The 13427-nt window shown below is 36.1% G+C and overlaps 1 protein-coding gene across 5 annotated transcripts in view; it reads right to left on the reverse strand.

The window, feature by feature from the left end:
- LOC141455982 (lachesin-like) overlaps positions 1-13427 on the reverse strand; it is a 325735-nt gene that overhangs the window by 72662 nt on the left and 239646 nt on the right. For all 5 annotated transcript variants that reach the window (XR_012459551.1, XM_074131526.1, XM_074131525.1 and 2 more), the window contains one exon: positions 6890-7085. Coding sequence is in view for 4 of the 5 variants with exons in the window: in XM_074131526.1 (XP_073987627.1) it covers positions 6890-7085 (196 nt within the window). In the remaining variant the exon portion in view is untranslated. The remainder of the gene's footprint in view (positions 1-6889; positions 7086-13427) is intronic.

The following is a 13427-nucleotide window of genomic DNA, read 5'->3' on the forward strand; positions in this document are numbered from 1 at the left end:
AGAGAACTTAACTGGTGAAAGGTATCCAACTTTTTTTTAGGAGACATTTTGCCAGTTCTGCTTGATGATGTTCATCTACAACGTCGGCTAGATATGTATTTTCAACAAGATTGTTGCCCGGCACATAATGCGAGAGTTGTTCGAGGTTACCTGGACAGAAATTTCCAGGAAAAGTGCTTAGGTACTCATTGTCCCACCCAATGGCCACCTCAATCTCCGGACTTAACCCAAATGGACTATTTTTTGTCGGGATACCTAAAAAAATAAAGTGTAAAGTATCCTTAATCCCGTGGCTTCAGTCGATGATCTGAAACGTCGAATAACTCTAGCCTGCCTAGATCTTGACTTCGCCACCATAAGTGCTGTTACAAGCAAAGCGTGGGAGTCCAGAGTTTTGGCTTGCCAATCCGTTGGTTGTGCCTAGTTTGAATAGATTCTTTAAAAAAAATGACGTAATTTTGACAGTAAACTGAAATTTGTTTTTCATATTTTAAATTACCATAACTTTTGAAAAACCTAACCGATTTCAAAAAAAAATGTTTTTTGTTGTTTTTAGGAGCTCAAATACTACAAAAGTATGCAACAAAAAATATAACGTTCCATTTGAAAAACAAAAGTTGGATGCTGTATCTCGAGATACAAGGGTTTAAAAAAATGTGTCAATCACTAGACTAAAAATGATTAAATACGTGTTTTTTATTTTTTCGAAATTTCCCGCCGTTAAAAAAAAAAAAGTGGGTGGAGCATATACGAGCTGGTCACCCTGTATATTAAATTGAATGTCAGTATTATTTAGTAATTAATTCACTTTTCAATTTTCTCCAAAAGCAATTGAATAATTTTTGAAAGTCCTTCACTTAGAAAATACTCAAAAGGTTATTTTAAATTCTACCAGCATGTTTCAAGTTATTTTTGGGGAGAGGAGTAAGCATTTCGATCTCAAAGACTAATTATGCCCCCTTGTTGGTGCGAGGTGAAACCCTAGAGCACAGGGGTGGAGCTCCGCATGCGGTCCCCGAGGTAATTTTTTGTGGCCCATAATGTTCTAAAATAAAATGAAAATAGAAAAAAATTGTAATGAAGAAAGTATCGCTTAGGGAAGATAAAGGCAATACGGTAACACATAATTCCCTCTTTCGTTAACCCTTTAGCTACTGAGGACAAGTATACACGTGGCCCAATGCTTTACCTGGAGGCCTACGGGCGTTTATATACACGCTGACTCAGTTCAGCGCGACGTTTGGAAGTGATAGGTCTGCCACTCTAAGTGGAATTTCAGAATGATTCGGTTTGAGACAAAAAAAAAAGAAATTAGGAATTCCCAAAAGATATTCTGACGTACTCAATCTTTAAATCGACAATAGCCGTCCTCATGGAAGAAGTTCAAAAGGAGTTACAGGCAATCAAAAACGGAAAAGCACCGGGTCCCGGGGGGATTAACGTAGAATTATTAAAGTATGGAGGACCAGAGTTGACACGGTTACTGACTAAAATGTTTAATGCCATTTTAGAAGGGCAAAATATACCGGAGGAAATGAAGGTTGGGTACCTGACACCCATCTATAAAAAAGAGAACAGGAGAATGTGTTCTAACTATAGGGGGATCTGTGTGACTAACCCATACACAAAGCTGCTGGGAAGAATCGTTAGAAAAAGGTTAGAAGAAGAATTTCAGAGTGCCGAGGAACAGTGTGGATTCAGCACAGGGCGGTCCTGCATAGACCACATATTTACAATCAGGCAGATTCTGGAAAAACGATACGCAAAAGGGAAAGACCTGGAAATGGTCTTTATAGACCTTGAAAAAGCTTATGACAGCGTTCCAAGGGAAAGGTTATGGGAAGCCCTGAAGGTAGGAGGTATCACTGAACCTATTATAAAGATGGTCAAAGAAATGTATGATAATTTCAGGTACCAAGTTAAAACCGCCTCAACCCTCTCCCGGCCATTCACCACATCAAAAGGACTAATCCAGGGATGCTGTATGTCACCCACCCTTTTTAAAATATACCTTGACGTTGCTCTCAGAGGATGGAATGAGAAGTGTAGGAGAATGGGAATGAGGATTACTGATAATCTCTATATTTCTAATCTTCTGTTCGCAGACGACCAGGTGATTATTGCGGATGATGAAGATGATGCGTGCTATATGCTGAGGAAGTTGATGGAGAGTTATGCTGAATGGGGACTGGGTGTAAATTTTGATAAGACAGAGCACCTATCCACTTCGAATGCAAGTACCATAGAAATAGAAGGTAGACGCATTAAAAGAGTGGATCATTTTAAATACCTTGGGTCAATAGTAGAAAAGGATGGTTCCTCCCTGCAGGAAGTAGAGAGGAGAATCAGGGAGGGGAAAAAGGTAATAGGTATACTATATACAATAGGCCTACTGGGTAGTGCTGTGGAGCAGAAATTTGTTACCCGGAACCAAGAGGCTGATCTTTACATCAATTCTCCAAAGTATCCTATTGTATGCCGCAGAAACGTGGGTCTTGAACAGAAGACAGCGCGAGAGACTCCTAGCAGTGGAAATGGATTTTTGGAGGAGATATGCAGGATGTTCGAGGCGCGAAAGAGTGAGGAATGTGGATATCAGGAAAAGGATGGGAGTGGAGAGAAACGTCCTGGAGATTAGAGAGGCTAAGGCACTCACTTGGTATGGACATGTGAGGAGGATGGGTCCAGAGAGATTGCCTAAGGTGGTGATGGACAGCGAGGTGGATGGCCGAAGGAGGAGAGGAAGACCAAAAAAGTGGGTGGAGGGACCAGGTGAGGGAGATGATGGCGGGATATGGTCTGACAGAGGAACAGGCAGAGGACCGTGTCACTTGGAAAAAAGCAGTTACTAGTGATGGCTGAAGGGAACCACGAGTTGTGGAGAACCCCTTAGGAAAAAAAAAATAAATAAATACAATTATACAGGGTGAATCAATAAGTAACGTCCATAGGCCTACTGTGTGTAGTACATCTAAAGTGGAGTTTAATGACGTATTGGCCAACTTCATATTTTTCACTGTCCTTGAGTGACGTCACTTAATTTTTATTCCTAAAAACATCACTTTTTTGCAATAAAAATTTTATTACTCAGAAAGTTTTAGTCCGAATTCGATTCTGATGACACGGTTAGAAAGACAGATAAATTTTCTAAAAATTGACACCATTTCAAAGCAGCTTCCTAACATTTTCTCAAATATGTCAGTGAGATCAGAAGTAAATTTTTAAAGTGCAATTTGTAACCTTTGACTTCCTTATTTTAAGACAATCTACTTTAAAAATAGACTACTGTTCCAACTAAAAGAGTTTTAGATTAACCAACTTGATAAACTAACACAGTTGAATGCTCGTGAACACGTTTTCTTGCAAAACAAACGTAATTTCTCGTACGAAGATAAAAGGAATCCTGGAAAATGATATACCGTTAGAAAGCCCATTAGGCCAGTGGGTTATGCTTCAAAATGGTATCAATTTTTAAAAAATTTATCTGTCTTTCTAACCGTGTCATCAGAATCGAATTCGGACTAAAACTTTCTGAGTAATAACATTTTTATTGGAAAAAAGTGATGTTTTTAGGAATAAAAATTAAGTGTCGTCACTCAAGAACAGTAGAAAATATGAAGTTGGCCAATACGTCATTGAACTCCACTTTAGATGTACTACACCACAGTAGGCCTATGGACATTACTTACTGATTCACCCTGTATAGTGTTTTAATTATTCTATCCATATTTTTGAATCCTCACTTTAGAATAAATGTGATGTGTCTCGCGTGAATCTTGCCTTTTGCACCAATTGGCCCGTGTTTTAATTGAGTTTGACAGCAACCTCTTCAGTCACCAGTCCCCTGATAACGAAAACCTCAGAATCTGAAATGGTACTAAGAAGCGGAAGCGTATAATTGGCCAACAGAATTATGTAATAATACTTTAGTTCAGTAAGTGAATGATCTCGTAATTTCCTCAAAATCTTGGGAAATGTAAAAGGGTTTTAAAAAATGAAATGAAGAAGCCATTTATGAAAAATTAAAACTAAATTATCGATTTTTTTTTTCAAACATAGAACACGAAGAATGGAGGATGCACCATTTTTTTGAATTTGTTCAGGTAGAAGAGGAAACTGAGTACTTATGGTTAGAATTGGGTTAGAACGAAGGTAATACCCGAAAAATTACTGTCACCGTATCTACGGGTAATAGAGAAACGATACACACACAAACTCACCACCACAAATCTTACGTCATCCCACTTTCCATCTGTTGCACACAGTTGCTCTATATTTTTTTCCCTCCCTTATTTGAATATAAAGACGGAAAATTCCAATATGAATATATTTTTCCCTTAAATAAAACCCGCATGACATGGGACACAAACAACATACAAAGGGGTTTCCTATTCATATTAGAATGTATGTGAAACCTTGCAGCATTTAAGGACCCAACATCACATAAATTTGATACCTGTTTTATGATTATTTCTTTTGTTTTCTTTATTTACAGGAGTTACCTAAACATCTAATTTTGTTGTTTTAACCGATTGAGGTGAAAACTTCGATTTATCTAGTAATAAAAAAAAAAAATTTAAATCAAATGGCAAAATTCGTAAATAATACAGAGATATTAGAAACACCAATTAAATAGGAAACTCCATTGTGTCGAAGGCCTTCAGAAAACTATCAGATGTTATTTTAACCTTCCAGCGGGCGAGAGTTTCTCCCAGACGAAGACTAAAATAATAGCAGTTTAGTGCTGTCCTTTAAGCAATGCTACCCTCACGACTAGTTTCCTTCAGAGCTAATCTCATCTTGTTTGGGGTTGTACATTTCTTTGCAATTGTCGATCCGTGCCTGACATATACTCGCGGCCATTCGAGTAAGTTTCCAGATTTACCAATTATTTATATTTTTTCTTGTATACATGTCCATCAAATTGAACTATTTTCAACATTGTTTATAAGAATATTGTTTTCTACTGACAGAAAAAGACATTGTATATCTCAGATACGAGGAGGAAATACTTGCGAAAGCTTTCAGACAGTCTTGTGGCTGAACATGCTGATTGTAATTATTACACTTATTGGCTTGTAAAAAATAAAAAGTACTGTCGTTTTCTGAGCTTCTTTTAATAGTAATTTCAATTAATAATAATTACAGATGTTATTTAATTAGTTCATTTCTTCTGTTGATAGAAAAAATTAAAAATACCAAAGTTTATCTGTAAGAAACCCGCGCCCGTTTTTGTAACTTTTCGGGCGAGCCCGCTGGAAGGTTAATTTAATAATTCAAAGCGCGCAAACATCTGATGTCAGCCTTTGTCAAAGCACCGTCAGATTCCAGACTCAATCCTAGGCAGATGAATTCGAAATCCACTTTGTTAGTTCAACGCAATGACCACGGTGCTAATCTCTAGCAGTTAGGCTATTTCAAAAATTTTGATTAAAAAAGAAAAAGAAGAACTAGAAAAATATTAATAAAGAGCACAAAATTTGGCAGGATGAGATTTTATTGAATTGTTTCCTTTTTGGAGGATTTCCTTGATGTGTGACATCAGTTATGTAAAATGAAATTAAAATCGATGCGACGATAGGATTTTTTCAAATGTAAACAAATACACAATGGCTACCAACTGAATGTACAGTAAGCAACGTGGCATCCAACGTGATAAAAACGAAATGTTATAAACATTTAAAACGCATGAAACAATATGGTTCAAAGAAATTTCAGTCTCCTTAGAAATGAAGGTATGAATCGAAAATTGTGTAACACGTGTGGTTTATTAGAGAAAGTTTTCTTTCATATTCAGTACATCAGTAATATTTCTAATATGATGTAATTATATAATTTACATTTCTTACATAAGACTACTCTCAATTCATACAACTTTTTGTTGGCAACACTTGCTGTAAGAAGTAATCATTAATTATTTCTTTATAAACTAATAATTGCAAATACTTGAAGAAAAAAGAATACTTCTGAGAAAAACTCATTTTCAGTCAATAATCTTCAAACTGAAATGCAAGTATCGTTTTATCTGAAGCACAGTTGGAACCATGAACTAACAAACAGAAATTTGCTTTTCCGAGTGATCTACAGTACTGAAATTAAAGTCTTTAGTTTAAAAAATACACGTTGGTCTTAAATAGTCCAAAATCAAAAGCCTTGCCACATTCCTCACAGGATCAAAACCAACAGAAGTAAAAGAAATAAATACAAGCTTAAAATCAATAGAAAAGGTGGAGAATAGTAGATTTACTTGGATTATGGATTGATATTGGTATCAGTTCGGCTCAGGATTATTGGCGCTAAACATTAAGAATCGAGCGTTATTCACGTATTCTTCAAGAAGCCGAAATGGAACACCTCTTAAGAAGCAGCTAGTCCCGTACTCAAGAAGTTGGCTCCATAAAAGGCAGTGCCCAGTAACTAGAGTAGTAATCTTTCTCAGCATCTCTGAGTTCTGCCAGGTCAGCAAGGTCCGTCCAGAAAAAAGAATGGAAAGCCTCATTCCCGGTCACCCAGTACAATTCATAAGTTTTGAAATATTTTTTTTGCAAAAAGTTTATCTCCAAATTGTTCTTGGTATAAAATAATTCCAATTCTGGCCGATTACAAATTGCATATTCAACTCTTAATTTGACTTTACAGCCATTGCTGAAGATATAAAATTGGTCTCGAGAATAGCTTTTACTTGAAATTACTCCAAATTTATCACTGCTGATATCTCAGTAAATCTCAATTCTCTTGATTCGTCATTCTAAAAGTTATGGTTTCATTCCTATACAGACTAAGATCAAGAGATACTGGCACTTTTATAACTATGAAAGCGTAAGGTTGCAAAAACTTAAATCCATTCCTAAATCTCTCACTCCTTCAAAATAAGAGCCATCGTACTTACCTTTGGACTTTTGCCCAGTGACCGGTAATCTGATAATAATCTCCCCACCATCTTCTCGCCTCCAGGTGATTGTAGGCGGTGGATATCCTCTAGCCTTACAAACTAGCTTAGCTGAACCTCCTTCTGGTATCATCATGTCTCCAGATGTTTCTTCGTAAATTATGTCCGGCGGAATTACCACCTCCAGGTAAGCACTCTGTTGGCAAAGAAAAAAAGAAGTTAATTACATTAAGTTGAAATTCTTTAATGAACAAGACACTTCAATGAAAGTGTTTGAACCACGCTTCTAATCAGTGATAGTTGAGGTCACTGATTTAATTTTAATTTAAATATATGTATATTTCATTCACAACCTTAAAGAAAAAAATATTTTGAATTTGTTTGGAATAACTGATCGAAAAAGGACATAAAAACTAAAGTATGCCAGAATAAAAAAACACAAAAATTGGAAGGCATTACAGGTAGAGAAAAATTCTTATATTTACATCGTTGTATTGATCTAATAATGTACATGTTTTATAAAGGTTGTTGGTATATACAACATTGTATAGATGGACATGTTTACCTTTCTTGGGGCAACATGTTCACTCTGTATACTCTCGTAAATACGGCCACTTGCAGTATAATACATTGTACTCACTAGAATGTCGGATAGCGACACCACTCCAACTGCTTGTCCGTAACATGCGTACACAAAACCATCTGCATTCAACCATATACCAGTTCAAGCACATGATGTATATATAAATATACAAAAGGCTAACCATTGTATAGCATTCAACAATATCAAATTATAACAAAAACCTTTCCACCACTTTGTATTGAACCTTGTGTAATCAGAGCTATCCGTCCGTAATTTACCACAAATTAGGTACTCGTTTATTATTACTGCGATACTATTATCCTGTACATCTAAACATAAATACGTGATTTGATTTATCATATTTCATTTGATTACTTCTAGTATTACTAGAAGCTAAGCAAATTCTAGATGAGCAAATCATGTTCTACAAGACTCGTGGAAATAACAATTTCTACTAATTCCTAAAAAAAAAAAAAAAAAAAAAAAAAACCTACGATAAATAAGCAAGGAAAAAAAGAGGTTTTGATTTCTGAAAGCATGGTGCGTCAAACATAATTTTGGGTTGTTTTTTGGGACGATGGAAAAGTCGAAAAAGATTTATCAGCCTCTATTTTGACGATGAATTATTAGATTAATTAAAGTTTATTTTGTTGAATAAGCTTGGATGGGGCTATGCCAGGATGGAGTATGAAGAGTTCCTCAAAAAATTTAGAAGGAACGCAGAAAAAGACATCAGAAAGAAAGCCGCCTTAAGTATGGAAGACAAGATTGTGTCCAAGATATTCTGTCCAGTTTATAATGCAAAAGCAGAATACTAAAACCCATTAAAAGAGGTAATATTTTGTCAATCATCAGCCTTTAGAGTCGTTATCCAGATTATAATATTCCTAGGGAAAGAAATTCTAAAAATAGGCACGACTCAAATCCGGAATCTCTCGCTGATGAATTCACCAATTAGCTATAAACCAAAAGTGTATTTACAATCACATCTGCCAAAATAAAAAATAATAATGATATCTCAGTAGTCGCTATCCGGGTTTTAGGCTGCGGATTCGGGATCAAATAATGCTGTCATCGGTACCGTCAATAGGAAAAAATGCATGACTCGCGCGAATACCACTAGACTCGTAAAACAAAATTGTTTGTCATTGCTTGATATAACACTGGAAGTAAGAATTGCTGTGCTGCTGGAGAATTTACGAATAAATTCACAAAAATATAATATAATCGTGCAACAATATATACACCCGTGTACAGGGGTGAACCTGAACTACAAGGGAAACTACCCATAAGTAAACTTACAGATGTGAAATTTACACAATTTACCTTTACTAACCGATTAAAATGCTTCCAATTCGTTAAAAAATTAAAACAAAGACAAGTTTTTGGAACAAAAATTAAATTTAAAAATAAATGAAATTTCGTAGAAGACTACTCAATAAAATAATCGATCATTGTCATGTCTAGAATCTTTTAGAGAAGATAGAGCTTCTGCTCAACCAAGAATTACCGCTCTTGCAAAAAGGTGGCCGCTTCAAAGCGGAAAGAGTAATCGTTGGTTAGTATGAAATAGAAATTGTAATGTCGGAAACAACTTAATGTTCGGTGTTTTTAGGGTAAATATTTTGTTGCAGAATTCCATTATTCTTGAATCCTCTTTCAAGAATCGCGCATTGTTTATACAGAAACCATTCTTCCAAGCAAAGAATCAAATCTAGACAAAAGTTCTAATCGGAAGTTTTTTAAGTTAAATGGACATCATATTATATATATATATATATATATATATATATATATATATATACGAGGGTCGTTTGAAAAGTCCGTGCAAAAATAAAAACTACTTAATTTTTTGGGGTAAACCTTTTTTATTTTTCAACATAGTCTCCGTTTAGGCATATACACTTCGTCCAACGCTGCTCTAGTTTGTTGATCCCTTCCGAATAATAGGATTTGTCCAAGTCTGAAAAATAGCCATTCGTTTCTGCAATCACCTCCTCGTTTGAATAAAATCTTTTTCCCGCCAGCCATTTCTTCATATTGGGGAACAAATAGTAGTCCGAGGGAGCCAAGTCTGGAGAATAGGGGGATGTGAAACGAGTTGGAACCGTATTTCCATTAATTTTGCGACCACAACTGCTGAGGTGTGAGCTGGTGCGTTGTCCTGATGGAAAAGGACTTTTTTGTGGGCCAATCGTGGGCGTTTTTCTTGCAGCTCGGTTTTCAAACGGTCCAATAACGATGAATAATATGCACCTGTAATAGTTTTACCCTTTTCCAGATAGTCGATGAGGATTATTCCTTGCGAATTCCAAAAGACAGTCGCCATAATCTTTCCGGCCGAAGAAACGGTCTTCGCCTTTTTTGGCGCAGATTCCCCTTTGGTAACCCATTGTTTAGATTGTTCTTTGGTCTCAGGAGTGTAGTGATGTATCCATGTTTCATTCACAGTGACGAAACGACGCTTAAAGTCCTGCGGGTTCTTCTGGAACAGCTGCAAACCGTCCTTGCAACACTTCACACGATTTCGTTTTTGGTCAAGCGTGAGCAATCGCGGCACCCATCTTGCGGATAGCTTTGTCATGTCCAAATGTTGATGCAAAATATTATGTACCCGTTCATTCGAGATGCCCACAGCACTAGCAATCTCACGCACCTTCACTCTTCTGTCATCCATCACCATATCATGGATTTTATCAATGATTTCTGGAGTAGTAACCTCAACAGGGCGTCCAGAACGTTCAGCGTCACTTGTGCCCATATGGCCACTCCGAAAATTTTGAAACCACTTATAAACTGTTCTAATCGAAGGTGCAGAGTCACCATAATGTTTATCAAGCTTCTCTTTAGTCTCCTGAGGCGTTTTGCCTTTCATAAAGTAGTGTTTAATCAACACACGAAATTCTTTTTCGTCCATTTTTTGAAAATCACTCGACTTCCTCGATTCAAACGAATGCCAAACACAAAGAAATAGACCGATCTGGCCGAAACTTGGTGTGTGTTCTTCCAAGAGATGCTACTAACTAAACATAACCTCGATACGCGCCAGTGGTGCTATCTCTCTGACTTTGCACGGACTTTTCAAACGACCCTCGTATATATAAAATGGTAGAATACAAACTAAGGTCCCACAAATAATATGAAAATTCCAGCAACACTAGGACTGAAATCAGAATTTCAAATTTAAATAAAATCGGTTCACAAATATTTTCTCTAAAGTAGCAGTACATCTATGGGATAATGAAATGAAGAGTGATACAGGAATGAATGAATTAGCAGCCATATAAAAATAGATCCAAGGAAATGGCGGATTTCAATGAACAACATGCCCAAATTCTTTTTACTTGTTTTTCGATAATTTCCAACTTTTCTGTCAATGACCTTCATTAGAAGTATAAAATAGAAATTATAATGTCGGAAACAACTTAATGTTCGGTGTTTTTAGGATAAATATTTTTTTGCATAATTCCATTATTCATGAAATTAGGAGAAAAATTAGTAGGCTAAATTTTAATACCATTGTTTATTGAAATAATTAGCAATAATGATTGACCAATTAAGTGGCTTATTGGTACATGCAATGAAGGCGGTATGTTGGACCAATAGAAAGCCAGGATGTGGTCACACCCCTTCATAAGCCACGCCCCTTCTTTAAACTTCATATTTACTGACCACTAACGTAATTTTATCAAGCTTTCCTTTGAAGCCCTTCACAAACAAAATACGTTTTAAGGCAGTTCGGGAATAGGATTAGGAGTAAGAATCATTCCTAAGTATCATTTTGGTGTATTGAACGGTTATATTACAAAGTGTTCACTGTTACTAAGAATTAAATTTTACTAGATTCGGAATTTAAAGAAAAAGTATAGGCTGCTAGAATTGAAGTGGGCGGAAATCGTGTTTAAGTCGTAGTTTTTCCCATTAAAACGAAAAGGCTTTTTGAATCCATCATAAATATTGTAAAAGTGATCGATTCCGTAAATGATAGCTAAACTATAAACTCTGAATTTAAAAATAAAGAATGCTGTAGGAAAGTTACGTTGTATACTTAAAACATATATGCATATATATGTATATAACAGATTGCAGGGAAACAGAGTTTTGCACAAGCAATATATGTGTTTAGTGTGGTTTGAGAACAGGGAAAACTTGCGACGTTATGAACTCGGAATTTGTAATATTAAAGACGCGGCAAGAAGCGTGTTCACTCGCTAGACCCCGCTTCCATCACTTACTGGGTCTTTCACTAACAATCCTTTTGTTCCACAAAACCTGCACACTCTATCATCGTAAGATTTCGAGAGCGCAACCCCTCTTCCTATCAGCCTCTACTTCTAGGACAAGAAGACCAACTCGCACCACCATCACCCTACTCTAAAAACCAGCCTGTGGTAATTTATTTATAACCACCTCTTCTTCTTGTCCCCTACTTGATGAACTTCTCGCCCAAGTTCTAGTTACTGGAGAGACCTCTACACACACTAGTGATTCCAGTGAAGAGAATATGTAAGGAAAGAGGAATAAGTGTAGGTGTAGAGCCTGTATCTTGATTGGGCTTCCAACTACATTAATACTCAATCGACTTTAGCTTAAGGCAAGAAACTCTTTCTTAATTTCAATGGACAAATAATTAGAGCAGCTTGTCGTTAGTCACTCTCTTTGCTCTCTTTTTCCAAACACTTTCTTTACTTGAGTAATGAGATATCCAGAGTTAAACTGTAGATGTAGAAAACCGTACACTCAGATGTTTGTTGGGTGGGCTCAGGAGTCGTTAACGAACAAAAGGTAGATGAAAGAAGTTGGTAAAAACTGTCCAAAATTTGCATATTAACTCTAACAATTTTCAGTATTCCATTATTTTATAAATTTAAAAAAATTCAGTTCCAAATTTAATCCTTATTACTATTTTACAGGACAAAAAAATAATTGCCATTTCAGTCGTTATACATTTATTCTGCCGAGCTTCCGACCTAGGGACTAGGTCATCTTCAGGGCTGTGGAACATGTTTACAGTGTGTTAACAATGATTCTATTAAAATGAATATGTATAATGTAACGAAATTTACAAAAATTATTTACCTAGTTTACAAAGTAATATTTTTACATTACAGGGTTGGTGTGTCTTCTGTCTTGTCTGTTCATGGACTGAGTGTGATCGGTCTGTGTGTGATAACATATGTGTTAGGTTGTGTGGAAGTCAGTGTTGCCAATTGTCAAGTATTTTGTAGTAAGTCTGCGTATATGTTGTTTAAATTGTTCGTGTCTGCTTTGAAATTTAAACTGTTTTGTAAATTTCATTAACTTATACATATTCATTTTAATAGAATCATTGTTAACAACCTGTAAACATGTTCCACAGCCCTGAAGATGACCTAGTCCCTAGGTCGAAAGCTCGGCAGAATAAATGTATCACGACTGAAATGGCAATTATTTTTTCATCCTATTGAAACTATGAATCAGTCACCAAAAAAAATGAACATCAGTTTTACAGGACCTTTTAAACTACGGAGCTAGTGCTATTTTTAATATTATTTCCAAAATATATAATTTATATTTTAAATATATAGACTCTATGAATGGGCTGAGTACAATCAATTAAATCCGGAAGAACAGATGGGCTTCAGGATGGGAAGAGGATGTCGTTGATGCAGTGTTTACTTTGTGGACAATGATCTCTATTCAGTTGAGGATAAAAAGAAGCAAACTTTTTTGGATATATTTATAGATTTCAGAAAAGCTTTCGACAATGTTCAACACCATAAATTATAGCACAAGTTGAACGGTTTCAGAATCTGCGGTAGGACTTTGCGAATTTTAATGGCCATGTATGACCAGTCTATTATGTTGTTGTCGCAAGGGAATCAGCTTGCCTCAGAGATACCGGTTAATGAAGGTGTACTTTAGGGCGAAGTCTTGAGCTCTTTGCACTTTTTACTACGGATATGGTCGAGTACT

This window comes from Rhodnius prolixus, unplaced genomic scaffold, assembly GCF_049639745.1.
Source record: "Rhodnius prolixus isolate KJV_2025 unplaced genomic scaffold, Rpr scaffold_4, whole genome shotgun sequence".
Taxonomy (NCBI): domain Eukaryota; kingdom Metazoa; phylum Arthropoda; class Insecta; order Hemiptera; family Reduviidae; genus Rhodnius; species Rhodnius prolixus.